Source organism: Fonsecaea multimorphosa (genome assembly GCF_000836435.1).
Source record: "Fonsecaea multimorphosa CBS 102226 unplaced genomic scaffold supercont1.20, whole genome shotgun sequence".
In the NCBI taxonomy this organism is placed as follows: domain Eukaryota; kingdom Fungi; phylum Ascomycota; class Eurotiomycetes; order Chaetothyriales; family Herpotrichiellaceae; genus Fonsecaea; species Fonsecaea multimorphosa.
Genome location: NW_015971654.1, coordinates 198,977 through 226,499, shown reverse-complemented (window position 1 = coordinate 226,499; position 27,523 = coordinate 198,977). Strand labels below are relative to the sequence as shown.

Below are 27,523 nucleotides of genomic sequence, written 5' to 3'. Positions count from 1 at the left end.
TTCACAGGGCAAATTGTGTGTTTTGACAGGAGATGCGCTGTCCACTGCTCGCACACCGTGGCCTTCCTTCGTCGCTAGAATATGTCTACAATTTCGAGCCCGTCTCCTTTGCAGCAATTTCCCTCAGTTGCCGCCTCAGTATCTTTCCCGACTATTAGAGAGATCAGTCAACACCACAGATGGTATCGATGTGGGAAATAGATATTTTGTTCACTCACCGGGTTTTTGGGAATAGCATCAACAAACGCCGCACCTCCTGTGAGGTGCTTGATTGTTGACACACGGTCCTTGACGAAGTCCACGACATCCTTCTCGGTAAGTCGGGATCCTGGTGCCCTCACAACGTACGCGCGTGGTTGTTCATCATCAGTCGCCCTAGAGGCACTGCTGTCAGCACAACACTGAACAGTTCGACATACACAGTCGTCGACTTACGTCTTGATGCCAATCACTGCAGAGTCCACAATATCGTTATGTTCGAGAAGAAGGGCTTCGATCTCTGCCGGGGCTACTGCAACACCCTTGACTTTGATCAATTCCTGGTCCGAGTTAGTAGGCTGAGTGATATGAGAAACATCGGAGTTTTAGCGCCCTCGAAGCTCACCTTCTTCCGATCAACCATGTACCACTTTCCAGCTTCGTCTCGGTATGCTATGTCGCCGGTCTTTAGCCAGCCATCGCTGATAGTTTCGGCAGTTGCTTTGGGATTGCGCCAATATCCCTTCATTGCGTTCGGGGAGCGAACCCAGAACTCTCCCGTACTCCCCGGCTGCGTTACTTCTTCGCCGTTCTCCTTGACCACCATTGCTTCTGCCCCAGGGACTAATTCGCCGATTGATATTGAAGACGGGCCCGAGCTCTCAAGTTCGTCCCAGCATAGAGTGATTGCTGGTGTCCTGAAGACAGCTCCATCAGCAAAACTTCGTAGTACAACCAGCTTTTGCCACCTACTCTGACATTCCCCAAGCTTGGCGCACTCTTACTTTACCATTCCAGAGCTCTTCGAACTGTTGCGTTACTTCCATACCGATTGGCGCCGCACCTGCGACCACCTTTCTGATGCTGCTGATGTCGCAGGTGCCATCGCGAACCGAAGGGTGTTTGGCCATGGCAACCAACATCGGGGGGACGAGCACCAATTCCGTGATTCTGTACCTTTGAACGTGACTCAGAAAATCTGCCAAATTGAAACGCTCCATCAGGTACGTTTCGAGGCCCCACTTTGGCGCTGTGAAGGTATAGTAGCATAACCCGAGTGCATGGTACATTGGAACCGCACACAGAGCCCTTCGAGCAGCAACAGCGGGATCACTCATCTGGATTGTTTTGAGTTGAAGCATATTCGCGATCAGACTCCGATGAGATAACTCCACGCCCTTCGGAAGGCCAGTGGTGCCTGAGGAATAAATCAGGATCGCAGTGCGCTCGGAAAATGCCTCAGTGTAACGCTCTTCCCAGACGAATGTTCGACCAATTTCAGGCTTTGCAAGCAATTTACTCCAATGTTGGACTTTGGCAGTGGTTGCTTGTGGCCCTTCTTTGGTGTGGTCTATAGGCATCTCGGAAAACAGAAAGATGCATCCCTTGTCAAAGCCGACGAGATCGGCAGCTTCCAGCGCTCTGTCTACGCAGCTTTCCGCTGCGAGGACGATTCGGGGATTGGAGTCTTTGAGCTGGTGGGCAAGTTCACGCGCGGTATAGGCAGGATTGGCGCTGTTGTAGATGGCGCCGGCCATCAAAGCACCCATGACAACAACCGGATAGAAGATGCTGTTAGGGGAAAATAGGAGCACGCGATCTCCACTTTCAAGTCCTGCGGATTGGACGCCAGCAGCAAATCTCTTTGACCATTCGCGATACGTATGAAGGGTGAGGAAGTGGGTATCGGGGCGTTTTGCATCAATGATGATTTTGTCAGCTGAGTTGACGTTGGAAGACGAAGAACCAAACATAAACGTCGGAACTGACAAAGTCGGCGGCGTCAATTGCCATCGTGATCTGTAGGGCATATTGAAGTTCTTAGGTCGACTTGCTTTGGCTCAGCGTCTTCTGTAGATCGATGAGGTTTGACGTGTTCCAGGAGCCGAGTGTTCCTTCGAACAAGGACAGAGACAGGACAGAAAAGCAGCTAAATAGGTAATCACTTGGATAGCTTTCGGGTCATCGTTGTTGCTAATTTTGTTGAAAAGGTAACCTCCTGAAATGGTTGCTTGGTTTTCATGGGGGTGGCGAGTAGGTACCCGTACTCGTTTGAACCCAGATTGAGGCCGCCCGCGGTTTTGGATCCGCAAGCACAAAGCTCGGTGCGGCTGACATCGGAGCCGCAGTCCCGTAGGCAGAAGATCGACAGGAAACCGAGACGTCCGCGCCCCTTGAAAGGTCCGCTGGATGCACTAAGGCGTACTGTTCTTCGTTCAGTAGACTATGCCGTGACAAAGTGACTTCATATCGACTGTTTCAGACCAAGCAATCATTGGAAGATCTGAGGTTCGCTAAAAACGAATATCATGATAGATTGCCTCCTTCATCGTGTGACCAGCAGTCCATCAGGATGTCACCATATTGCTGCATCAGTCTCTGTAGCGCCGGCCTCGCTGTAATTGCACCAGACACAGTAGAGTCGAGCGTCAACAAGCAGGTAAGCAGAGGCTTCATGTTGGCGATCCACTCCGAATCAGGTTCCATGTCGGGAAACGTCGTCGAAGTCAGGTCGCCTTGCTGAGCAGTCGATACATATAGGTCGATAGTATGTTCGATTGCTTTAGACAAAGCCAGGACCACGAGGACCGTATTTGCGTGGTGTGAGATGAAGTGCATCTTTGCCTGAACACTGTTGATGAGCCTAAACTCACCCATTGCCGATACGTCCACAATACGTTGTGCGATTGTGAGAAGAGACGTGACTGCCCCTCGCTGGTAAGACAGTGCTTTGTCCAGAAGAGGCTGTCTCTCGGCGACAGGTAGTATGCTGGATGCGCGATGAAGCTGCTCTACGAGCAACAATGTGCCTAGGCTCCAAAACAACAGCATAAACGCTGAAGTGCCAGACAGTTAGCATCGAATCTGTACTGGAGAGGGGTTGGAGATGAGATTCTTTACCCGAAGCTAGCTTTGACTTCTCAGAAAGTAAGTAAAAAGATATGCTGCAGTGCTGCAGCCATGTACCATAAGTCAATGCAAACTCGTCGTTGATGCCCATGGCCAACGTGATCGCAGGTCTCAATGTAAATACATTATCAGTTGTGTCGCCAGTCAAAAGGATCTGCCTGAGATTAATCGCCCCCCTAAAGACTCGAAAAAGGTCTCCTGCCGCATTTTGGCAATGTCTAGGGACTTCCCGGTCGAATACGTCTGGTTGCTGCCAGTCTGGAGCCAAATGACCGCTCAGCAGCGTTCCTGCAGTCATTGTCAAACATTACAACAAAGCAAAAGTCTGTTATATTCCTTACCTTTTGATCTCGGGGGCGCGTCCTCCAGCATACAAGGTCGCTCATGAAGCACAGAATCTATGGTGTCCCGCAGATAGCCGTACCAGCGGATAATACCAACAGAGGATTGAAGGAGAAATCGGTAAATTGACTGTCGGCCCAGGTGGCTACAACAGCCTTGCACGAGACCCTGCAGCTCCTCCATCTGCTGCAAAGCGTCGTCCAGGAGCCCGAGGGGAGTTTCTTCGTAACACGGAATGGACGCTGCTTCTGGTGGTACGCTGGTCATCAGAAAGAGGAAGACCGAGTAAAGCTTGACAAAGGATCGGGTTTTCCTCGACGAAACCAGATGAGAGTGGGCATTGAACCAGGCGGCGGTGAATACGTGTTGGCTGTTGGTGCTCCGGTCTCCGGGCATAGGGCCTGATGTCGAGCACTGACTACCACCCTGGGGGTTTTCAAAGAGCCATGCTAATGGACCATCCGCCTGTCGAGATGGTGCAAACTGGAGAGCAAACGCCTGCAGCACGGCTATCAAGGTACGCTCAGTCTGGCTGCGTGTCTTCTGATCAATGACGTTGTTGTATAGGGCGCCAAAGTTGTCCAAAAATCGGGCCACTCCAAGCATGGTAACCTTATTGATCTGCTTCGCAACTTTCTCCGGTGCGATGCAATCATCATTCTGGAGGCTGTTGGTGTCTCCTACAGCTTTCTTCCATGAGGGAGTTAACATGTTGACCACAGATTGGCCACCCTTGATATCCAAGGTCGAAGGGTTTGACTGATCGGGATCAAATGAATATTTGTATGATCCAGCGAATAAGTTACAGTTATAGTCCAGATATCGTATTGCAATCCCGGACATCATGGAATTGTAGACCTCACCGAGACTTTGATTTATTCTCTGTATCTCAACACTGGAGTTGAGCAGGTGGATTGGGCTGCCCCGCCACAGTCCAAGCTTCGAATTCCTTCGGGCAAATAAGTCATTAGGCGATCTGGGCGGCGTCTGGGAGTGGCCAATTGAGCCGTAAGTGGTTGACGATGATGTGCTGTTGCTTTGATCCTGCTCCGTGGCTGGAGCCTCGGTGGTCAACACCTGGCGGTCCAAGTTGTTCCATTCTGACACCAAATTTCCCATAAACATATCGACATCGAGGAAACCGGTATAGGGTATCCCGCTCCAGTAGGCATTTGGGGCGGTCCCTTGAGTGGTGTCCAGGGGCCCCGGATCCGCGGGTAAAGGGACAATGAACTGGTTCTCGGGTCTGGAGGTGGCGGGAGCGATAGGTTGTTCCTGTACATTTGAGACTGGTTGCTTGGCCTTCTTCTTCTGAGTGAGTCGGGAATTGACAAAATCAAACGTGCAGTTATGGCCGAGGTGAGTACAGTTCAGGCAGCTGTTTGGGGAGCCAGGCTGGACACCGTCCGCGAACGCACATCGTCTTTTCGACCGCCGGCATGGATCACAAGATGAGTTCTGCTTCCGAACGGTCGGAGCAGGTCCCATGAGGCTTTGCGGACCTTGGGAAGCGGTGCCGTGGGCCATGGACAGCCAGAGAAGCAGCTACGTCAAAGTAATCGACTTGTGCCACTGTGCATCAGGGAAATTGTTCAAGATGTGGCGGCGGTCCTGGCAACGGCAGGCATCGGAGTTACTTCAAACATGAGCAGCAGGTTGGGTCGAGCTGATTTCCTCCTCCTTTGACGCTGCTCTGCGTTCATCCATCTCACAAGTCGTTGTGGCCCCAAGCCTCAGATCCTCTCTCTCTCTTACTTTGGACGGCTCCAAGTTTTGCCCCTGCCGCGGTTGCAGGGGTCGGGTCCGACGGAGCAGCCCTCATGGTGTGGTGCCCGGGTAGTGGCATTGGTGCATTCTTTCCGCGTTGCTAACAGGGTCCAATGAATGGTTGAAGAGGAAGCCGATCCCTGTCGGTTGCTTACGAGAGGCACGTAGACACGTCTGGGTGTAAGATGTCATACTTTGTATCTCGTAGATATCCATGGATGGCAAAGCGATATTAATAATAGATTGGAGCCTTCACCTGCTAGAATAAGGAGGTTTGCTATGTGAGAAAGTCCATCTCTTTGTGACTAAAGATGAGTAGTAAAAACTGCTCGTAGCTCACGTGCGACTCACCCCAGCCGTACCGCTTTCTAACCTGGTGCCTAGTTAATCTCCCTCCTTTTCGTGATATAATATGGGCACTACCGATGCGGACAAGTATTTCTCACAGCAGGCCCTTCTTAGGAGGATTTTGCAAGGCCAATGTCGTCAACAAAGGTCGCGTTGCCTGGATAAAAACAATCTGAACAACAACCGTCATTACTACCCAGGTACCCAGATGGTGTGCAAGATGAGCCGAAGGTCCACGTTGCTATCAAAATTGGTCACTTTGTTCCTTCTCCAGAAGCATATCCAGGATCTCTCTAGCCTGCAAACCCTTTTGTTTGTCGTCACGCTCCAGCTCCGTGACAACCTTTCTAGCAGAATGGATCGCAGATAGCCCGTTCGCCGCCTGGACATCAAGTCTGATGAAGTCAGAAGTCAAGAGAAGCTCGACGGCCCGCACGTTAAGAGAGTGCACAGCAATATGCAGAGCTGTGTTGCTGGCGCCGTCGGCCGTCACAGCATTTATCTGTTCGTCACCGTCGAATAACTCGAGCAGATAGTCCAGGATCCTGCTTGCAACCAAATCATCACGTTCCTGTTGATGATCAGCATGCAGAGCTTGGACCCCAAGCACACTGACATGGAGCGCTGTGAGGCGTTGGGCAGGCGCGACGACGAATGTTGGCTGAGCAAGATCTCGTCGCTCGTGGCCCAGCAGGTACTTTAGCCGGCGCTTATAGTCACGAAGATTGCTGGCGATTATCCTTCCAAGGATAGTCATAGGACAGCTTAACCTCAAATTGCTGTTGAGGGACCATTGCGACAGGGCATTCACATCAGCGCCTCTCTCGCGCAGATAGTCCGCAACCTCGAAATTGTTGTTCTCGATCGCCACCGCGAGCGGCGTTTCCGTGGGCTCTTGGCCTTCGACACAGTATCCGTCCGGTGGAATTCCAAGTCCAAGGATTTTGTCGGCAACCTCGGCGTCACCGTATTGAGCCACTGTGTGCAAGATGCACCAATCGAAGCGATTGCGCATACCAGGACTGTCGATTCTGATGTCGATCTTCGCACGTTTACTGAGGAGAAAGTTGAACAGCGTCTTGTTGTCACGCTTGACCGACTCGAAGATGGGCGTGATGCCTCCGTCTCGGTCGTAAGGGACGTTCAGCCATCGGGGGCCATCCATGTACTCGTAGATGCATTCTGCTGCTTCGTGGAATCCACGGCTAGCGGCGTACTGTAAAGGAGAACGGCCTGCCTGGTCAACTCCACGGATCAGCTCTACATACCTCAATTCCTCGCCTAGCAGCTGGAAGGTTTCCTGGAGTTGTTTCTTGTAAGCTGCTCCCCATCTGACTGCCATTAGATAACGGTCTGATCCTTCTATGGCTTGACGGATCAACCCAGAGGGTCCGCAAAGGTAAGAGCCTCCGGGAACCTCGTCACGTTGGTTGTGGAAGTTTTGGTCAAAGCCAGTATCAAAACTCGGCACACGTGGTCGAGGATACTTCGAATCAATAATGATCCGCAGAATCTCGTGGTCGTGGAAGTATGCTGCTTGTTCGAAGGCAGTTGTGTTCGTTGCAAAATCACCACGATCGTAGTGGTCCGCCCCGTGCTCCAACAATAACGCGACGAGGTCCTTTCTTTTGCGTGATACTGCCCAGTGCAGAGGCGAGCCCGCTTCAGGGTGGTCCCATCGACTCAGATATCCTGAAATCATCGACGCAGCGTACTCGCAGTTCAGTGCCCAGCGCGGATTGTGTATGTCTGCACCATTCTCGATAAGGCCAGAAAGAATCTCCCGTGCGCAGGATTCTGAGATGGAGATAAGCCAATGAAGTGCTGTTTCGCGGTTTTTCGAGATAGAACCGGCGTTTGCCCCTCGATCAAGTAAACCGATCACCACCTCGACGTGTCCCGCTCGCATTGCGCATAGCAGTGGTGTTTCTTCTTGAGCATTAGGCACATTTACCGGCACCTTGTATCGGTCAAGCAAGGCTAGCACAACTTCTTTGCTACCCATTGATGCAGCCGCGTGGATTAGCGTATCCCCTCGAGGGTTCACAATGATGTCTCTCGGGGTCTGGCCGGTCTTTCGAAGGTGACTGTCAATCACCGTAAGGTCAGATAGTTGGGGATAAGTAAAGGGCCCGAGAACCTTGGAGAAAAACCTCGCTCCGACGCCGCAGCCATGTCTTTGCATAAAGACTTTTGCACGTTCAGCCTTCTCTGGAGAAATTTCTCTCAATTCTTCCATGGCGGCCAGAGACCCTCGCTCAGCATTCCACTGGAGAGTTTTCTCCATGTTCTCTTGGACAGTCGCTCCTGCCACCTTAGCCAGACGAACAACAATTGCCCGAAGGCCGGTAATACCCGCTTGAGCACCTCGAGCGCATGATAGAACAGAACTCATGGCGTCAAAGTATCGGTCGGAGCCCATGCCGCTCATAAAACCGGCAGTTAGGCAGCTTTCAATACTGGGATTCGATTTGCCCTCCTCTCGATCAGTGTTGAGTTTGACCATCTGTGAGAAGACCAGATTGGAGATATGAGATGGCAGCTCTCTCATGGCGATGTAAGACATTGTAAACTTTTGACCCGTCAGAAAATGAGCGCTGGACTAAAGAGCACACTGACCCCGCCTGTTATCAATGTCTGATATTGACGCGTCGAGGTGATTGATTGTGCCTCGGGTGCTGCAACACTACGTATGTGAGCCCTGAGACGACTTTTCGCATGCAAATGCAGTATGACTTACTTGTGATCACGGCCATTAAGACTCTCGAGATCGTATTTCGCCTGCAGGACACTTCTCGCACTCTCACAGTACTGAAGAGTCTGGTTAAGTATCCTGTCTAAGCATGAGAAGAATGCAGCCTCCGGAATAAAGTTCTGGCCGTTGCTTGCTTCTTGCTTGGAGATGTCTTCATGATCGCAGCTCGGCAGTTTTCGGTTGGATTGTAGGTGCACGTAACTTGGGAGCCAATGTTTCGACCCCGACACCTCTGCCAGCTGGTTGGATTCAATGAGCTCAGCGAGGTGTCGCACAGGACGTGCGTCCAGACCATCTTCGGGTAAAGTCGGTGAGTTTGGGATATTGAGAAGTATGAACGAGCTCAAAGGGTCGATCCCGTCAATGGCGATTCGCCAGGCGTTCAATCCGAATGAAAAGCTGTCACTGGCGGCTGTGGGCCGGTTCCCCTTCAACACTTCAGGCGCAGCCCACTTTCTTGTACCACCTGTGTAAAAATCGAAGACCCCGTGACCTCCTAGGATAGAAGAGCCGAAATCTGACAATTTTGCTAGATAGCGGAAAGAAGCCGAGGAATAGATCAGGATATTTTCGGTTTTAACATCGCCGTGTATGATGTCGCAATGATGAAGAAACTCCAGTCCTGTCGCAATATCCATAAGTATGCGAGACTTGTGTGAGATACATATCTGCTTGGATTTCTGCATGTCTGCAAGACTACCATAGTCCGCCCATAAAACGATTGGGATAGGGAATTTATATGGCCGCTCGCCGGGTAGATTTCCCCATGCTAGGCCTAGCAGACTCAGGATGTTCTTGTGCTTTGTGACGGGGGTGTGGGTAAGGACCAGGAAATCCAGCAAGATAGAGGCAAATCGTGAGCGTGACTCGGGCGTCGGTTCTCCGGTTTCCTGGAACCGAACATCCGGTATCTTATAGACCACTCGATCTATAGGAGATGGTTGTGAGGCTGGCTTAGTGGTCAAGGACACTTTTACACCCTGCTGCTCGACTGGTTGAGGTAGATCCACCCGAGCAGGAGGACTGTCTTTTCGCGTGATGATGTATGAAGTTCCTTCACCAATTGTGATGGACGAAGCTACACTCTGAGCTTCACGGAAGTGCTGGGAAAGACTGCGGCTGGGAAAATATGTGAATGAGGCGTTGCGTGTAAAATCAATAAATGTCGACAAACTCGGTCGAAGAGGAGCTGTGGCAGGTCGAGGGGTCTCTGGGTGATTCAACCCGTTCATTCTGCACTTATCATCGAAAGAGACACATCTGAATGTTAGGGAGGAACTCACCTCAAATTTCTCCTCTTGCCTTCGAGTGTAGGCGAAGAAAGGAGCGACCCAGATCACGTGGGGGAGGGGCAAAACCTCGTATTCAACTTGAATTATAGGCTGCCAACTCAGCTGTGATCACGTTGCCCATCAAAACTTCCAGCCTCTTGCTTGCTCTCATAACTCTACCATCATCGACCTTGTGTTGCGCAGACAGCATGTCTGTCTTCGGAGAAGCAGTTGGGATCTTCGGCATGGTAAACACTTCCATACACAGGATCCACCAGGGTTTGATACTCCTTTGCTCCGTACGATCCTTTGCTTCAGACGCCGATAGGCTCCGACGGGATATGGAGTATGAGTTTTTCAGATTCTTCATGTGGGAGGAGCACTCTGACTTCAGGTTTCCTCTGCCTGGACTTGTGGGTGAGGAAGCAGAAGATCCCTACACGTCAGCAAGAGCGAAAACACTTCAAGAGCTCCAGTCCATTTTACCTAAAGGTGAAAAGTTTGAAGAGAGATACAAGCTGAAGTTTGAGGATACGGATGAAGAAATCAAGGACAAACCTGGTCGAAGTTGGATTCGTCTTCCCGCGCCACTGCAACAAAAATTTGATACTGTCAGTGCTGAAGCAATCAACTCGCGCAACAGTACCCTCAAAAAGCTCCGCTGGGCAATATTCGACAAGGGCATTATGACAAGACTGGTTCAGGATGTCCATAATCTTATCAGCCGACTCATAGACATGACATCTATGCTACAGCAGCGCACCATCATCCTGGCGCTCGAATACCTCATTCGAATGACCGTTAAGTCGACCTCGAGTACGGATGACATCGACTTTGTCAGTCGTATAAGCCGTCTGGATAGCGACCTTATGCGCCAAAGGACGGTGAAAGACACTTCAACTCTCGCGGGGCTCAAATCCCATCGAATTGCATTTGGAGTGGACGCTACAACTCCAGAAGAGGCTCAGCAAGCAGAATTCCAGTCGTTCATTGATTCGAAAAAGCAGAGAATAAAGACGCTGAAGCATCTGAAAAGAAAGTCGACGGAATTCGTGGTCAAAGGAGATTGGCGACTGGGATGCAGAGAGCTTGCAAGGGACGAAGGCCGCTCGAGCTGGGTTCTTCTTGAAAGACGAGATGTGGAGATGCCAAGCAAGAAATCTGAAGCTGACCGTCGACGTCATCAAGTTGAGAATCTAGCGATTCTGCTAAGTGAACTCAAGTCGCCTAAGTTTCATACTTTACCTTTTGCTGGCTTTTACTGGGACGATGGAAGCATAGTGCTGGCATACAAGTTCCCTGAGCCGCCGTTGAGCAGCTTGACCAGCGCGGGCCCTCACGATTCTGTCCCCGACGCAGAGCCTCCACCTCACGCGGACACAGTCAGCCTCGAAGCTCTTATTTCGGATGTCAGATTGGCGAAGGCCGACCCTGCAGAGCGACTTAGACTGGCATTCGCTCTGGCTGAGGTAGTCCTCAATCTCCACACAGCCGGCTTGCTTCATAAACAGATTCGAACCGACAATGTGCTCCTTACGCCGTTCAGCAAGTCCAAGTGGCCGGCTCGTGGGTCGTTTCAAGGTCCGTATCTCGTGGGCTACGGATATGCTCGCCAGAACGATCCGCGAGATATTTCTGACGAGGTCCGTGAAGACCCCGAGTTGAAGATCTATCGACACCCACAGGCCACGGGACAAGGTCAGCAAGAACGTCAACCATTCTGCCCTCGATTTGACTTGTATTCTTTGGGGGTGGTATTGGTTGAAATTGCATTGTGGAAGCCTCTCAAATGGATCATGCCCGAGACATTTGACAAGATAACGCGTCAAACTATCTACACACATTCGGATGTACTCAATGAAATGGCGAAAGGCGGTACGAGAGATTCTATCGAAGCTGAAATCAGATCCTCGATGGGACCAGACTTTGCCGGAGCTGTGGGTTTATGCTTGAATCCTGACACTTTTCTCAATTCTGAGGAGCCAAATGACGCCGTGGACATAGATGAATATCTCGAACACTCGATCGACTTGCAAGAAGAGGTTGTCATGAAACTTCGGGCCCCGGAAGCGACAAATCGATGAGACAGAAACCTGCCTAGTCTTGTCCACTAAGAGACATCTCCCGCTGAGCAGGCTTCGCTTCACAGCATTTCCCGATGTCGAGCACAGAGCGTCCCAGCCACACGATCAAGACACTGCGGTTCCACCACATTAAGTCCAGTCTTGCCTTCCAACCACATCGACGACCCGCGGATGACGAAGAACGGTAAGTCGACTAGCAGAATAGATTGAACGCGCTCGATCAGTACTTGTGGATTTCCTTATTTCGCGGGCGAGCTAATTGCGGAACAATACCCCCTCTGCGACTGAAAAATGTTATTCATGCATGGGCTTATTCGTATGCAGTCTGTCGAGGAGCTATATACCCAGCTACATTTGTTTATGCAACGCATTTCTCCCCAATGCGGTCCTCTGGCCCATTTGCGTACCATATGCAGAATGTTTGATCCATTCACCACTGTAGATTCAATATCGCTGCGCTAGACCATGGCACTGTAACTGTAAGCAGGCCGCCTTGGGCGACCTGCAACACCTCTCCCGAAGTGACATTGTTTAGTTTCACTGGCATCCCCTGCTGAAGTTCGTAATTATATGACCACCCATCGAAAGTGATGCCCGTGATGGCATCACTGCCATTTGCTATCAGCCGCTGCACACTGACTCCCTTCACAGCCGATCCGGTGCCAGTCGTTGGCAGTTGGAAGCTGAACGTCTCGCTGGGCCGAGTAGTAGGCTTGGCTGTGGCCGTGCCGTTGGAGGTGTAATTGTACGCATTCATCTGAATGATAGCTATCCTCTCCAGCCGGCCATCGACGTACGCTGCATATGCATTTTGAAATGTGCTCCCGAGTTCGATGTCACTGATGCTGACATTGTTTTTGGTCAAATCCCCCAGAAAAGTGGCTACCATGATATTTCCATAGTATGGTGCTTTTGTACCCAAGGTCTCGTTGACGGTGGGGATCGGCTGCCATGAAGCGTACCTATAATTGGTGCCTTGGTGCATATGAACTCGAGCAATACCTGTGGCGGCACAGTAGAGGTTGAAATCAACGCCCCACAGAGCAGCACCGAAGGAGTTAGACAAGCCCGGTGCACCTTCGTTATACAAGCTGTTCGTCTCGCCCAGGATGTATGGGAGTCCGGTGTAGGCCAGAAGGCTTGATTCGTTGAGGTGTTTGTTGACTGACAAGACGGTCGATGTGTGGTTCATTAAGGTGCCCTGGAGAGTCACACCCGGCTGAGTCGCGCCTCCGATATAACTGGAAGCTGTCAGCAAGGATAGACCTGTCTTTTCAAACGACTCACTTGTGGCTGTCGATGAAAGCAATATCGTTGTCGGCATCCAATCCAGCTCGCCATGTAGTGATCAAGTTCAGACTGTTGGAAGTTCCTGCGAAATTGGGGGCGTAGAATTTGAACTTCCCCTGACTAATGATGTCCGGACAATTCTGCTGGACCAGTTGTCGGATAATGCGGGTTTTGTTGAGCCATTCTTGGACGTAATCGGTCTCATTCCACCAACTCGGTCTCACCGGGCCCTGGGCACTCGTCTTGTAGAGATCGGGCTCATTGCCTAGTTCCCAATAGGCGACTTTGGTTGTCCCAAGAGCCTTGCAGACAAGAGGAGCAGTTCCCACCAAGGTCTCGTAGCCGCTGGAGCCATTCTTTCCCAAGTTGAAGCCATGGATATACGTGACACCTGGCCAGGTGGAGTAAGAGTCAAAGTAGCTGGGGCCGATGGATATTGTTGTTGGGTAGTCTGCCGACCGCGTGAAGTTGAAAGTCCCAACCAGGGCGGCCGTCTGGGAAGCGTTGAAAGTGGCGTAGTCTCTGACAGTTCCTTCGGCATTAGTCACTCAATAATATAGCCTAAGATCGACGTACTCCGTATTCCCGCCAACTCTGATGATAGGATACGACCCCTGGAGGTCACGCAAGTTGTTCAACAGGTTGTATGAAAAGTTGTTCGGGTGACTGGAGTTCCCTGGAGAGAGTTGGTGACGAGATCATACGGCTTCTCTACAACCTTACCTGCGAAATCCGGAAAGAAAGCAAACTCGATCGAGTACGAGACGAAGGACTCAAGAAGGGGCTTGCTGGCATTTTGTGGAGGAGCGAGTGACAAGGAAACAGCGCACGTAGCTACCTCTGCAAGGAGCAGGCCAGCAACAACACAAGGCACAAGCATTTTGGAGGGCACTGGACGGCACAATGGTTGAACAATGAAGGATTGACAGCTCCCTCCTACCCTTTTTCTTTTATTGCGGCTGCCGTCCCAGCATGGACGTCCGTGAGCAAAAACCTACTTATTTCCAGCATTCCGCGGGGCACTGGTTCGGCACATTTGATGCCAGAAATTCCCCAGGTTTGCAAATCGCGCCATTGGTGGAAAACATTGCATTTCAGGAAGGTGACAGCATTTGCGGGGAGACGGTCATGGATCGGCAACTGTGCAACGGATGTTTTGGGAGCGGACAGTTGACAGGATACCTTTCATTTCCCCGGATCGGAATTGGACAGATCAGCGCCTGCAGGGAAGAGGGTCCATACCTAGTATGCAGGACTGGAGTCGCCTCACGATGGAAGGTGGAAGCTGGTCCGATGGTGGTAGCGGGGAAGATGAGTGATGATGAAGGCTCCCTCCAGCTCAATTGATGGAAAGTAGGAAAACTTGATGGCGCCGCCAAGCCAATTTTCGTACGGCGAAGTACTGCGACATCACCCGCAGATCCCCATTTTGCGAAACTTGCAGGGTGCCATACCAAAATCATCCATATACCAGGAACACTCACCACCAGTTCAACTAACTAGGTATCTGCGCGGACATCAGACATCTCACCTTCTCTCTTGTTTCACAAAATATCATATTCGATATGTCCTGAAACCCTTCTCTTCACATATTTGTCTACAACCCTCCCCAGATACCGTCCAAGATGCCCTCACGATCGCCGTCACGAGGGCGATCTCCTACAAGATCGCATACGCCAACTTCCTTACAACGAGCACCCTCTCCACCCTTTAATCGTTCTCGTTCGCCGCGTCGATCACCCTCCCCACGGTCACGCTCTCGTTCTCCTTCTCGGTCGAGATCCAGATCAATCACTCGGTCGCCTGCCCCTCGCGATGGGCGCAATGGGCATGGCCGGGCTAGAAGCCACAGCCGAAGCACCTCGCGCAGCAGGAGCAGGAGTCCAAGTCGCGGTGACAGAAGGTCGTATCGAGAAAGAAGCTACACGCCCAGCCCCAGTAGAGACAACCGACGGATGCAGAGCTCCAAGATTGTGGTGGAAAAGCTGACCAGAAACGTGACCGAGGCCCATCTGCGCGAGATCTTTGGCTCATACGGTCGCATCGAGTCGGTCGACCTCCCACTGAACAAGCAATGTATGTTTCACATTGGCCTGATCCAGAATGCGTCTAACGTGGAACAGTCATGACAAATCGCGGCACCGCCTACATCCTCTATGATCACCCTTCAGGTTCGGAATCTGCCATTGCCCACATGCATGAAGCCCAACTGGACGGTGTCGTCATATCCGTGAGCATTGTACTTCCTCGCCGGGCCTTCTCAAGGTCACCGCCTCCAGCCAGATCTTCCCGCTATGGCCCACTGCCCTCCCGCTACGGGCCACCACCAAGAGGACCCCCTCCCCCAAGATATCGAAGCCCACCCCCAAGGAGAGGCGGGTATGGTGGAGGAAGGCGAGCAGCCGAAGACGACACGTACATCCCCCATGACACATACTCAAGGTCTCCTTCACCGCCTCGACGGCGTCGACGGTCACCCTCATACTCCAGATCCCCATCTAGGACACCGCCCCGAAGACGTGGCCCACCGGCTCGAAGTCCACCACGGCGGAGGAGACGCAGTCCAAGTTACAGTTCCCGGAGTAGCTACAGCCAAAGTAGAAGCAGAAGCAGAAGTCGATCAAGGAGCAGACCCAGGTAGGAGGAAGAAGATGAGCTGGATGAGAGTTGATGGCCTGTCACTTTATCCCCACGAAAGAAGGAGAAGAATACGAATGATACCCAAAATGTACTGTTTGGCAACTTTGTGCAAAGGACCGAGGACTTTCTTGTGTCGGTCGGATCGAGTGCTTGGGACAAGGGACGCACGGCAAGTGCTGCATAGATGAATGACTGGAAGAGGTCATTTCAAGTCTCAACAAATGCCAACGTCTTGCTGTCTATCATCCGTCAAAGCTCAAACTGGTGCAGACGACGATTCTCAAATGTGACTGAGCACCAAAAGCTCAGAGAAGGTCCTTAAACCCATTATCTACCCTAGGTAACAAGTACCCTCTGGCCCAGGCACCTTTACTTAGCGCTCTGCTTGAGCTCGGGCGGTGTCGACAGCCTATTCGACTGATTTTAGCGGGTGATTTTAGTTGAGCTGGCATGCTGGTTCCTTGCATGAGGGTCGCTTGGCGGGTAGGTGGAGCCTCGTTCAGTGACCGGGCGTCTCTGTTTTGCTGTTTTGGCGAATCCTCGACCCCCGACGCCGCGCCAAATTTCACTGTCCGCTCACTTTCACTTTCTGGTGCGCATTCAATGCAAAAAGTGAGCGAGACGTGAAATCCATCAATTCAGTTCTTTGAAGAAGCAGCCCATGTTCTCGACTTCCTCGACCGGCGCTTGATCTCTCCCAGACCTCTCCCTGTCCGTATTTCCGAATGACAACGCGTCCTCTTTTCTTCCTGCGCCGCACGGAGCATCCACAGCCCTCCCATTAGTCGATCGTCAGCCCACTGTACACTACGCGCGTCGATCATCATGAGCACCGACCCCGAGACTCCCGATGCGCCTGACGGACTCGACCACCATGACGAAGAAAGCGAAGCTGACGATGAAGCTGTCAATGACGCTAGCATGCACGATGCGGAAGAGGATGAAGGTGCCGCTGAGGGCGAAGGTGAAGCTGATGCCGAGACTGAACGAACACTGCCAAATGGCAAACCTTACACCGTGTCCGATGAACCTCCAGACTACAGCGTGTTCAACAACCCACCCAATCTCGCCGAAATGCGCGAGAGGCTTTTCTCCCTCGAAGACCCCGTAAAGCTGCCGGTCGCGGACTGGCAAAGTTACTTTCCTTTTGTCGACAACGTCTGGCGCAAGATGAGAAGTACGGAATCCCAGCCGGAGGACGTTGCTGCCACGGTCGACTATTATGCCTGCAGACTTCGTCGCGGAGCCGTCCCCAAGCCTCACACGCCCCGTCCAACCCCAGAGGGTAAACAACAGAGAAAGAAAAGAGCTCGGGAGGAAAAGACATGTGCCATGACTATGAAGGTGGTCTACAATCACGGTCCAATAGAGACCTGCACCATTTCCAAGGCTACCGATGGTGTGATGAGACATTCACATGACCTGGACTACGTCGATAGTACCAAGCGAAACACCGGGATCATGGACACAGCTCGCCGTGAGGCTGCCAAAGCTTATCTGCCGGCTTCGATATTTTGGAAGATGTGGACGGAGCCTGAAAAGATGCATGCTGCAGGTGGAAAGTTTATGAAAATGTCAGATGTCCGAAATGTTCAATATGCCTGGCGCCAGGGACATCAGCAGGTTGTTCTGAAAGCACACAAGGGCTTCAATCAACAACGCGCACCACGACAGCCGCCAGCAGCACCTCCGCCTCCGCCAAAGCCTCAATTCCAACCCTCCATGCAGCCTGGCGTTTTTGGCCGACTGGAACCCGTAAAAGGAGATGCACGAAACGAGCCCGCAACAACTATTCATTGGGACACATTACAGTACCCCCATCATGCTAGAGGTTTCTTAGAACCATATGTGCCCGATCCCAAACTTACGGCGGTTCGGAATCGTCCCCACATCACTCTGACCTGGGCAAGCAGCCTTGACGGCCGCATCAGTCAAGTGCCCGGAGTTCCTACCGCCGTATCTGGTCCAGAGACAAAGGCCATGACACACTATTTGCGAAGTCGACACGATGCCGTCTTGATTGGTGTTAGAACAGCCATGGCGGACGATCCTGCGCTGAACTGTCGACTTGCCAACCCGGGCGGATATGGTGGGCTGGCTTGGGAGTTCCAACCACGGCCGATCATCATTGATCCTCATGCACGCCTGCGAATTCTGCCAGACATGAAGGTACTCAAAACAGCTGCCGAGGGTCGGGGCAAGGCGCCTTGGGTGGTGGTTGCTCCCGGCGCAATGCTACATCCCTTTGCTGTGAGCACGCTGAAAGAGCATGGTGGAGAATACCTGATGATCAATGACTACCATCCAGTTCCGGGGCAACAAGCAGGTCTAAACTGGGAAGGCATTTTCCATGTGCTCTTTCGAGAGGGTATAAAGAGCGTCATGGTTGAAGGCGGTGGGATCGTGCTTTCAGAGCTATTGGAAATGCGTCGCTCCCATCTGATCGATTCTATCATTCTCACGATTGCTCCCACATTTTTTGGCAGTGCAGGGGTGATGGTCTCTCCAGGTACTGCAGTTGACCATAGCGGACGACCCATCGCTACGAGGTTGAGAAATGTCAGGTGGCAACCAATGGGAGACGCCGACGTGGTTATGTGTGGCCATATGACTGTCGACCAGCCGCCACTTACAAACGGTATGCTCTCTGGGATCGAGGAATACTCGCGGACAGCGCCAGGCATTCCAAATCAGCAACAGCAGCTGCAGCAGCCTCGACCCCAACCATCAGGACAACAACCACCTCCCGCTCTGCTAGCACCTCCACAAACCTCCACTGTGCAGGGTGAAGCGCATGTATCCACGAATGTTCCTGCTACAAGTCCTAAGCCAGTGGCACCCGCGCCTTCACCAGCAGCAGTACCTCCAGCGGCATCTGCTCCCACAAAGCCGTAGCTTGAGCAACCAGCTCGAGAGTCCAGCGTGGTTACGAGAAGGGATGAAAAAGCGCTGCGGAAGGACAGTGAACAAACATATCATCAATTGACTCCAGAGCCTAATGAATCAAGTGACGAAGGGCGAACCTATGGTGATAATGGCCATGTGGAAAGCCGATGCATGGAGATGCGAGAGCTGGCAGAAAGAGTCTTCGACTGCACTGTGTCATCTATAGAAGAAGGAGGATGCGGCCCGACACTTGATAACGCGACGAGCTTAACGACTTCATGACGCCGGAATATGGGAATACGAAAATTTGGGACGAGGAGGAGGGTCAGATATTGGAATAACCCAGGTAAACAGACCCTTGGCGACGATATCCGAGTTTTGGAATACGAAATGGAAAATTCAGGAGGGAATTTCTATGACTTTCAAGTTATCTACTAAGTACATAGTATACTATGTGGTCACTCCTACTAGGGTGCTAGTCTATCAGGGGTAGAAAGGTAAGTACCTAGGTAGGTATAGGGTTACCGAGAGTATGTAATAGGTAAAGGACAATACGTTACTCCCTAATATACTATATGTGTACTATATATACTATAGTACATAGTATATAGTATATAGCTACTGGACCTACTATGATACTATATACTATATAACTTCAATATTCTACCTAGGTACCAAGCTAGGACTTAGGAGTACTAGATACTATCATAGGCACTTAGTATACACTATATATATATATATATACTAGTAGTATATATACTATATAATATTTACCTCTAAGTTATACCTAAGTAACTTAGATATATATAAAAAGCGAGGCTAAACTACATAGTATATATCTTTATCGAAATTTCCCTTTTAGGATAATTAGGTGACCTATTTCACTCTTGACCTCAAACTAGACCTAGATTAAGCTTAGATTAAATTAATAAAAATCTAGACTATATACTATATAATTTAAATTTATTCTAGGTCTATCCCTATATTTTAAGTCCTAGCTTACTACTATAGTAAGTATATAATTATAGAAATTAGAGGAGATCTCTTACTCTAAGCGATACGGATATATATAGTACATACTTAGTAGTTCTAGATTACTAAGTATATATGTACTATATATATAGTATATAGTACTAGTAGTTTTAAATTTCTCGAGCTTACTATGTATATAGTACTAAGTATATACCTTAATCTATATACTTGGTATATATAAATACATATTATAAACCTAGTAATTTATAAAAATTATTAAAAACAAAATATATATATAAATAGATAAGAAATTAAAGAAATTCAAGTTTTCGAAAAAAGTCGACGTTTTTAGATTGAGACTCGAACTCACTTCTTTATAGTCTAAATCGTCTAAATCGTCTAGATCACCTATGTAAACCGCCTCAACCGCTTCGAACTGATTTAGGCGATTTAGGCGATTTTATTCGGCGAATCGGGTTCAAACCGCTTTCAGATCGCTTCCAAATCCTTCAAACCGGTCTAGAATCGATCTGGAATCAGTCTGGAATCGATTCCCAGCCGCGTTGACACCCTCCAGGAAGGCTAAGTACATAGTAGTATTAGGGAAGACTAATAGATATATAGTATAGTATATTAAGTCTAGTACTTACGAAATTAAGAGTACTAGCTCGCTACTGGGACTAATAAGTCGAATCAACAACTTGAAGGGCGCTGGGGTTGAGGGTTGACGTCGTCGTGGGGTTGTGATACATAGTACTATGTACTAGTACGGCTATATGATTAGTCATCCCGCAATCTCTTACATATACTACATAGTACTACATAGTATGTAGTACATACATAGTATTTGATATAGTTCTCACTTTTCGGCCGGAACTTTCAAGTTGAAACTGTTATTTGCGATGGGCACTACCGTTGTGCTACCACCTTACAGTTGAAGACTTCAAGTTATCTTGGCTACATAGTACTCTTTTGGGATTTCGTTCATACAATAAGCCTCCTATACTACTATACATAGCTGACTTACCGTGATTCATAGGTTCTTTCACTTCATGTGCGTCCACATCAACCTCATATCTCAGCACCTACAATGTCGGTAATGACTGATATCTTTCTCATTGCACCTCTTCCTCTCCTCCTACTACTCTTCACCATCGGGGCCTTCAAATGCAAGCACCTACTACCTCTGTGGAAGCACGATCGTCAGATCAAGCTCGATTTCTCCCCAAACGAACTTTCTGGCATCGACATCACTATCGTCATAGTTATCTTCTTCTTGAGATCTGTCAGATTCTCAATCCTCTCAACATGCACCCGCATCTTCAAGCTCAGAAATATGGTATCTGAAGTTCCGAAATCGCCAGACGCAGACGAACTCTCGTTGGTCATGCCGTTTCGCGTCACGCAAGCCGACCTTACTACATATTCCGCTGCTATCAAGGACCCACTGGACAGTAGGAACAACCAGTTGTCGGGCGCACAATTGCTTCTCTTCCTGTCTGCTCTGAGTGAGCCAGCTATGCTGCTGTTGCTTGCGCACCCGTCGTGTAAAGTCCGGCCGTTAGGTTCCGTCAACGTGAGAAACCGATTCGAACTGCTAAGGCCTGATTTACTATGCGAAGGGCAGGCACTGACAGCGTTAAAGAAAGCCTTCTTGACAGCAACCCTCTCAAAAGATGATCGCGTCGTCAAACGAGGGTTCGAGGTCGACCTTGTCGTCAACTTGAATATTCCGAGCAAGGATTCGGGCAGCTCAATCACGGTCTTTCGGCAAAATTTTACGATTTTGCAGTTCGCAAGGGTTCGACGAGAAATGGCTCAACAACAGGATGTTGCTCGCAATGGGGTATTTAACCCGGCCTGGTCGAATGTAACATCACTTGCAGTCGAGTACAATGATCCGGCGCAGTGGGCAAGGCTCTGCAAGGATTACAATCCCATTCATACCTCAACAATCGCAGCAAAAATCTTTGGGTTCCCAGGAAAACTGGCTCACGGCAACCATGTCGGTGCCTTAGCTGCCAAGTATATTACTCTCCCAAGCGAAAATGAGCCATTGTTTATGGAGATTACTTTCAAGCGGCCCGTGGTTGTCCCTGCACAATTGGACCTGAAGGTATCCCGAGATGGGGCGGAAGCCTCGCACGCAGATTTCCAAATTCTGAGCATGAGCAAGGACAAAGTCAGCATCGAAGGAAGGGTTGGCCAGCTCAAATAGATGGGCCAACACAAATCACTCGTTACCAACAAAGCAGCGGTGCACAGTGGCAAGCGAACGATGACGAAGTTGAGTCCCGGTGCAGCCGCGGAATCAATCGGCTAGACGGAGCCCCTGGAGTAATACTTCATATTAGTAGGTAGGAGGCTGGAGGAGGCTGGAGCCATTCACTGGCGCAGCGCTTGAAGCTCAATTTCGGAATGTGCGGCGAATCGCCAAGAGCTCGATCTGCAGATCAACGTATCGGCGGCTTGGGCCAAATTCTCAACGTTTTCGCGCAATGTGAGGGGGAAGTCCGAGACTTCCTCCTTTTTCAATCTGCCATGTTGATAAATTAAAAGGCGCAATTACGGTGTATCTTGGGAATATATAATATACTGGTCCAGTTAGCCCGCTCCCTCTGCCCACACCCACTACCCTCAGCCAGTTAGATCTGTCTGTGGCTGAACTCTACCAAACTCTATCCCTTTTCTTGTCAGAGAAAATGTCGTTCATCCTTGCCTATCGAAGACCGAAAGAAAAGCTGGCAAGGGAACGCGCGCGTGCACCCAGTATCAGTCTCCATGAAAACCTCTCGAAGCTCAAATCGAAGCCCTACAGGCTGCTCAAGTTCGAAGAACTGCCCGCGTGGTACCAAGATAACCACTTGGTAAGGTCGGGCTATCGACCGGTGGCCAACTCATGGTTTACTTGCGTCCTGTCTCTAGGACACCTGCACAACGAGTCGATCAACATCTACACTCATCTGATCCCGGCCTTTTGTCTTGCTGTGGGACAAGTTCTCGTCTACCGCGGTCTCAGCTATTTCTACCCGGAAGCGTCGGTGACCGATTACGCCGTGTTCAGCATCCAAGTCGGCGCCGCAATCATCACAATGCTCCTTTCCTCGACCTACCACACGATGATCTGCCATTCCAAGGACGTGGAGAACTTGATGCTGAGGGTCGACTACGTGGGGATCCTGACGCTGATCCTGGGAAGCTTCTTCTCCGGAATCTACGTCGGGTTTTATTGCGAACCCTTGCTCCGCTGGGTCTACTGGAGCATGATCATCTCCCTCAGCCTTATCATGGCCACCCTGGTTCTGCACCCAAGGCTTCAGGGGTTGAAGTACCGCACTCACCGAACGTGGGCTTTCATACTCACCGCGCTTTCGGGCTTCGCACCCATCATCCATGGCCTCTGCCTCTACGGCTGGAGCGAGATGTGGGTACGCTCGGGGATGCCCTACTGGTTTCTGGAAGGCCTCGTCTACGGAACCGGCGCCTTCTTCTTCGTGACTCGGATTCCTGAATCGATATGGCCCGGCGACTTTGACATCTGGTTTTCATCGCACCAGTTCTTCCACGTCTTGGTGGTGGTTGCAAGTCTGGTACATCTGTACGGAGTTTGGGCTGCTTTCGACTGGAACTACCAAAACCAAAGAGTCTGTCCTGCCATCGGGTTATAATGAGCAGCAACGAAACCATACACCGATGCTCCATCCGCACGGCAAAGAATCAAGATCCGGATGTGAGACGCAAAATTTGCCGACCATTCAAATTGATCTATGCGGTCTATAGTAGTCTGGACTCTATGATCAAACGGTGAACTTTTGCAAATTCTCTGGGCCCGATTCCTTTGCGATCTTGGCAACCTGCTCTTCCCCGAGCTCGTCGAAGATATCGTAACCCCATCTGGCGGGGAAATTGAACCTTTTGTGTCTCTCGAGGGCGTTCAACCTCTTCATTGCCTCGTCGGGCAGGATGGCATCTTTGAAATTGTCGATGATTCGTTTCTCGGTAACGCTCTTCGGGAGCACGACCGTGCCGCGTTGCACTCCCCAGCTCACGAGGACTTGGCCAGGGTCCATCCCCAAGGATTTTGCAACCGCATGGACCTCGGGATCATCAAGCGTCTTTGGCTCGCCGGTCGTGTTGTTTCCCAGAGGGCTATATGCCTGGATCAAGATCCCCTTCTCATTGCAGAAGTCGAGCAGCTCGGGTTGTTGGAGGTACGGGTGTGCCTCCACCTGGTTGACCGCGGGAACCACCTCGCAGCTGGCGAGAAGCTCCTTCAAACGGCGGACGTTGAAGTTGGAGACGCCAATCGCGCGCGTCTTGCCGGTCTTTAACAGTGCCTCCATGGCCTTCCACGTCTTGGTGAAAGGAACATCTGACAGCCGGAACACGCCCTGCTCGTCGAGCGGAAACCATCGGTCCCCCGACGCGAAAGCCACAGGCCAATGCATAAGGTACAGGTCGACGTAGTCGAGACCGAGGTCCTTTAACGACTTATCGAGTGCGGGTTCCACATCCTTGGGGTCGTGTTTGCTGTTCCACAGCTTCGTCGTAATGAAGATGTCCTTCCGGTCGACGCCACTTTTCCGAATACCCAGGCCGACCTCGGTCTCGTTTCTGTAGATTGCTGCACAGTCCAGGTGCCTGTAGCCGGCCTTGAGAGCTATCTCTACCGCCTTCTCGACCTCGTGCGGTGCAGCCTGCCACGTGCCGAAACCGACCGCCGGAATTTTGGCGCCTGTGTTGAGAGTGAACGTCCGATTGAGCGCCATAGCCGCTGTCCTTTGGGTTTCTGTATATTTATTTATGGTCGAGGTGGGATCCTAGTGGTTTTGTATATTGAGAGAGAAAAGCCTGGATTCTTTCTCTCTGCAAGAAGCTGTGCTTATCTTTTTTCTTGCATCCCAGGGAGCATTCCTTTGCTTTTCCTTTTCGTTTTTCCGCTTCCTGCTCAGGAAACTTTTCCACCGGGCACTCGGCTTGTTCGGCTATTGAACCGATGTCTCAAATGCGATCGTCTGGTCAAATCGGATCCCAGCACCAACGGGGTGGAGGGGGAGCCGCTTTTCCCTAGGTACAGCTTGCCGACGGAGGGGTTGCCCGGTTGCCGATTCTGATCTCGACATTGAGTAGGGCTGCTGACACCTTTTTGCTGTTGGGTCTGCCTATGGCTCATGATCCAACACAGGCGCTGGGAGCCGAGGAGATTCCGCCGTGCCACTATTTTCCCGCCACCCACTTTTCAATCAGAGCAGCTTATCATCCTTCGCTCGTTAGCCGTTCCTACGGAATCCAGTTTATCCAGAAGTGTATTATCATGAGCGAGAGGAGATATGGAGCAGTCCAAGGCCTCCTCTCCGACGGAGAACGATGCTCTACCATCCAGCCCTCCCAAGAGACGCAAGCTCAAGCATCCGCGCACAGCGAGGGCGTGCATGTTCTGCAGGAGGTATGCGATCCCACGATGGCAAGGACTGGTCTCCAGAGCGAGCCCCCAAACCAACGCTCCATTGGGATCTTTGATCTATGCCCCCTCCATGCACCTATACTGATCATGTATGGCATATAATACTCCAGGCGCAAAGTGCGATGTTCGGGCACCCAACCCTGCGATTATTGCATTGGTGAGGAGGTTCGCTGCGAGTACGACGATGGCATTGCGAGGCCACCTCCTGGGGCGTTCGGCCATTCCCAAGGCTCTGGTCCAAGTTTCCACCAGGTCCCGGCGACTTGGACTTCGCCTGGCGGCTTACCAGGCGAACGTGCGACGGCCACGACTGCCATCGCGCAGCCCTCGAACCGAGTAGCTGTCATGTCACGCGAACATACACCCCACATCTCTCGAGGGCCGTCCCTAGAACCAACCTTTGCCGAAGGCCACCATATCAGCGCAACAGCGGGAGTGTCCTTCCTTTACCATTCGTGGAATCGAGGCGATGCAGTGGAGGGAGAGGCTGCATTGCCCTCGGCGCCCTTGACCTGCCACGGCGACATCCCCCCGATCCAAGTTCGACAAGATCAGCCGCTGCCCAAGCGAGAAGAAGCAGATGCGCTGCTCGAACGCTACTTTCGATTCTCAACGCCAACCTACCGCTTCCTCCATCGGCCAACTCTGGAGAAGTGGACATCTCAACTGTTGACGGGGGCCCGTATGTTGACGGCAGAAGCCGCGTGTACGCTATTGGTGTTCTCGCAGTCGCTTCTGTACACGAGGGAAGGCGACAGATATGTCGACGGCGGCGACCAGGATCTTAACCGGAGTCAATTCTGTAAGTGGTTCCTACGTACCGTACATCCACAGTGATCATGAGGCATGTTTCGTGGTTGCGCCCCCTGCACATGACTACCACATCCCTCCAGGAGTTCAGTGCTTAGCGGTCTTTCTGCGTCAGCGAACACTTGCAGCGGAAATTGCTGACTCCTCTCCATTCTCCAGATTTCGAGAAGGCCAAGTCTCTTCTCAATCAAGAACCTGGACCAGCGTCCGTTGCCAGCGTCCAGGCCAGGCTCGCCATGTGCCTGTACCTTCTCAGCACTTTCCGGATCAACGAGTGCCGATTCTGCTTTAGTCTCGCTTGCACGCTATTGACATCTATCGGGCTGCACAGGAAGATATCTTCCGCTCACAAGCTAGACCTAGTGACTCTGGAGTTGCGCAAACGCACATTCTGGGGCGCATATGTCTTGGATGACTATCTGAGCGTTATGCTGGGCCGGCCACGAATGCTCCGCGACGAAGACATCGACCAGCCATATCCTCGCAACATTGACGATCAAGATTTGCTGTCGTCCGAATCGCCCGAAGACCTGCCCTTGCACGGTAACCTGGAAGCGTTCATTGCTCATGCGGATTTAGCCAAGTTGATGGGACGCAATAGCGATCTCCTCTACCCGATTCAGCCACTGTCGGAAGATCAACTGTTCGATCGCACCAACTGGATGCTGGAGGCCACGCTCGAGTGGAAGGAAAGTCTCCCTGATTTCCTGAAACCCCGCGATAAGACGCTGGTGGGACAAAGAACGTTCGAGCGCCAGAACACCGTCTTGAAGCTCGCGTACGCTCATTTACGGATCCTTGCCACCCGGCGATGCCTGCTTGCGGACTTCAGCCGGCTCGGTCGGAGAGCGTCCTCTGTGCTGGACGAGAGGGCTTTGAACCCGATCCGCGAATGCGCCAGTGCCGTCAGCACCATCCTTAATACAACCTGTGACTTGATCCAGCGAGCTGCGCTGTACCAGTCCTTCTGGTTCACGCAGTATATTGCCCTTGTCGCAGTGTCGACCCTCTATGTCTTTGTTATCCAGAGCAGCCGCGCCAACATCCCGCCGGGTGTCTTTCCTGACATGAACGCCTTCTTCGACAAGGCCAAGCTATGCCAGGACCGACTGGCAGCGATGGCTCCGGAAGGCAGCCAGGCACGACGGCACTGTCAGCTGCTCAGTCGGCTTCGACTCCGTGCGGAAAAGGACGCTGTCCGCGCGAAAAGGAACAGCGAGATGACGACGGCGGCTTTCGAGCGCGCTCCTGTCTCGTCGACGGGAGCCCCTCATGAGGTGGCATCGACACCTCATCTGCCCTCGGAACCCACAGACTTGAAGAGCATGAGTCCCCGGCTAGCTCAGTCTCGCACAATGGCAGCAGTGTCCGCGGGTCAATCTGGATACTCCAGCAATGCCCAACCTGGCGGCGGCGACAGCAGCGGTATGGCTCCGGGTTTGGGGGTCGGCGCGGATGCGGCGGTCGCAGGGCAGTTCACGCCGTCCGACGACGACTACATGTTCCAAAACCTCCTGGGCTGGGGATGGGAGAGTCTGGACACGGTTGGGTTTCCTGGGGAAGGGAATCTGTTCAGCCTCCAGCCATAAGGATCCTTTTTGGGAATCTTTAAAGCATAGGTGCTCGAGCCAAGAAGCCACAGAGGCCATGGATTCTGGCTCAAATGACTTGCAGTCGGCAGTCCCTGAGACGGGTGTGTCGATGTGCATCCAATCTCTGGAACTGCTTTCGGCCGTTGAGGTGGCATGCGAGATACATCTTCGTTCCGAGCATATCTATCCGCAAA

The 27,523-nt window shown here is 51.4% G+C and overlaps 11 protein-coding genes across 11 annotated transcripts; 6 read left to right on the top strand and 5 right to left on the bottom strand.

The window, feature by feature from the left end:
- Window positions 1-85: 85 nt before the first annotated feature.
- Window positions 86-2,009, bottom strand: Z520_08689 (uncharacterized protein; the record flags this gene model as incomplete). Its single annotated transcript, XM_016779185.1, has 5 exons — window positions 86-151; window positions 219-375; window positions 436-539; window positions 605-896; window positions 952-2,009. 5 exons carry the CDS (start codon window positions 2,007-2,009, stop codon window positions 86-88), a joined length of 1,677 nt encoding a protein of 558 aa, XP_016629692.1.
- Window positions 2,010-2,505: 496 nt separating this feature from the next.
- On the bottom strand, window positions 2,506-4,977 carry Z520_08688 (uncharacterized protein; the record flags this gene model as incomplete). Its single annotated transcript, XM_016779184.1, has 3 exons — window positions 2,506-3,035; window positions 3,100-3,396; window positions 3,450-4,977. The coding sequence occupies 3 exons, from the start codon at window positions 4,975-4,977 to the stop codon at window positions 2,506-2,508; spliced, it is 2,355 nt and encodes a 784-aa protein (XP_016629691.1).
- Window positions 4,978-5,809: 832 nt separating this feature from the next.
- Z520_08687 (uncharacterized protein) lies at window positions 5,810-9,552 on the bottom strand (the record flags this gene model as incomplete). The annotated part of the gene is made up of 3 exons (XM_016779183.1): window positions 5,810-8,137; window positions 8,185-8,251; window positions 8,306-9,552. 3 exons carry the CDS (start codon window positions 9,550-9,552, stop codon window positions 5,810-5,812), a joined length of 3,642 nt encoding a protein of 1,213 aa, XP_016629690.1.
- A 248-nt stretch (window positions 9,553-9,800) lies between these two features.
- Z520_08686 (uncharacterized protein) lies at window positions 9,801-11,675 on the top strand (the record flags this gene model as incomplete). Its single annotated transcript, XM_016779182.1, has 1 exon — window positions 9,801-11,675. One exon carries the CDS (start codon window positions 9,801-9,803, stop codon window positions 11,673-11,675), a length of 1,875 nt encoding a protein of 624 aa, XP_016629689.1.
- Window positions 11,676-12,105: 430 nt separating this feature from the next.
- Z520_08685 (uncharacterized protein) lies at window positions 12,106-13,845 on the bottom strand (the record flags this gene model as incomplete). The annotated part of the gene is made up of 4 exons (XM_016779181.1): window positions 12,106-12,916; window positions 12,963-13,487; window positions 13,542-13,641; window positions 13,689-13,845. The coding sequence occupies 4 exons, from the start codon at window positions 13,843-13,845 to the stop codon at window positions 12,106-12,108; spliced, it is 1,593 nt and encodes a 530-aa protein (XP_016629688.1).
- Window positions 13,846-14,590: 745 nt separating this feature from the next.
- Window positions 14,591-15,606, top strand: Z520_08684 (uncharacterized protein; the record flags this gene model as incomplete). Its single annotated transcript, XM_016779180.1, has 2 exons — window positions 14,591-15,041; window positions 15,089-15,606. 2 exons carry the CDS (start codon window positions 14,591-14,593, stop codon window positions 15,604-15,606), a joined length of 969 nt encoding a protein of 322 aa, XP_016629687.1.
- An 824-nt stretch (window positions 15,607-16,430) lies between these two features.
- On the top strand, window positions 16,431-18,500 carry Z520_08683 (uncharacterized protein; the record flags this gene model as incomplete). The annotated part of the gene is made up of 1 exon (XM_016779179.1): window positions 16,431-18,500. The coding sequence occupies one exon, from the start codon at window positions 16,431-16,433 to the stop codon at window positions 18,498-18,500; it is 2,070 nt and encodes a 689-aa protein (XP_016629686.1).
- Window positions 18,501-20,553: 2,053 nt separating this feature from the next.
- On the top strand, window positions 20,554-21,681 carry Z520_08682 (uncharacterized protein; the record flags this gene model as incomplete). Its single annotated transcript, XM_016779178.1, has 1 exon — window positions 20,554-21,681. The coding sequence occupies one exon, from the start codon at window positions 20,554-20,556 to the stop codon at window positions 21,679-21,681; it is 1,128 nt and encodes a 375-aa protein (XP_016629685.1).
- A 484-nt stretch (window positions 21,682-22,165) lies between these two features.
- On the top strand, window positions 22,166-23,131 carry Z520_08681 (uncharacterized protein; the record flags this gene model as incomplete). Its single annotated transcript, XM_016779177.1, has 1 exon — window positions 22,166-23,131. The coding sequence occupies one exon, from the start codon at window positions 22,166-22,168 to the stop codon at window positions 23,129-23,131; it is 966 nt and encodes a 321-aa protein (XP_016629684.1).
- A 129-nt stretch (window positions 23,132-23,260) lies between these two features.
- Z520_08680 (uncharacterized protein) lies at window positions 23,261-24,232 on the bottom strand (the record flags this gene model as incomplete). The annotated part of the gene is made up of 1 exon (XM_016779176.1): window positions 23,261-24,232. One exon carries the CDS (start codon window positions 24,230-24,232, stop codon window positions 23,261-23,263), a length of 972 nt encoding a protein of 323 aa, XP_016629683.1.
- A 561-nt stretch (window positions 24,233-24,793) lies between these two features.
- On the top strand, window positions 24,794-27,326 carry Z520_08679 (uncharacterized protein; the record flags this gene model as incomplete). The annotated part of the gene is made up of 3 exons (XM_016779175.1): window positions 24,794-24,909; window positions 25,038-25,729; window positions 25,897-27,326. The coding sequence occupies 3 exons, from the start codon at window positions 24,794-24,796 to the stop codon at window positions 27,324-27,326; spliced, it is 2,238 nt and encodes a 745-aa protein (XP_016629682.1).
- Between the last annotated feature and the right edge of the window lie 197 nt (window positions 27,327-27,523).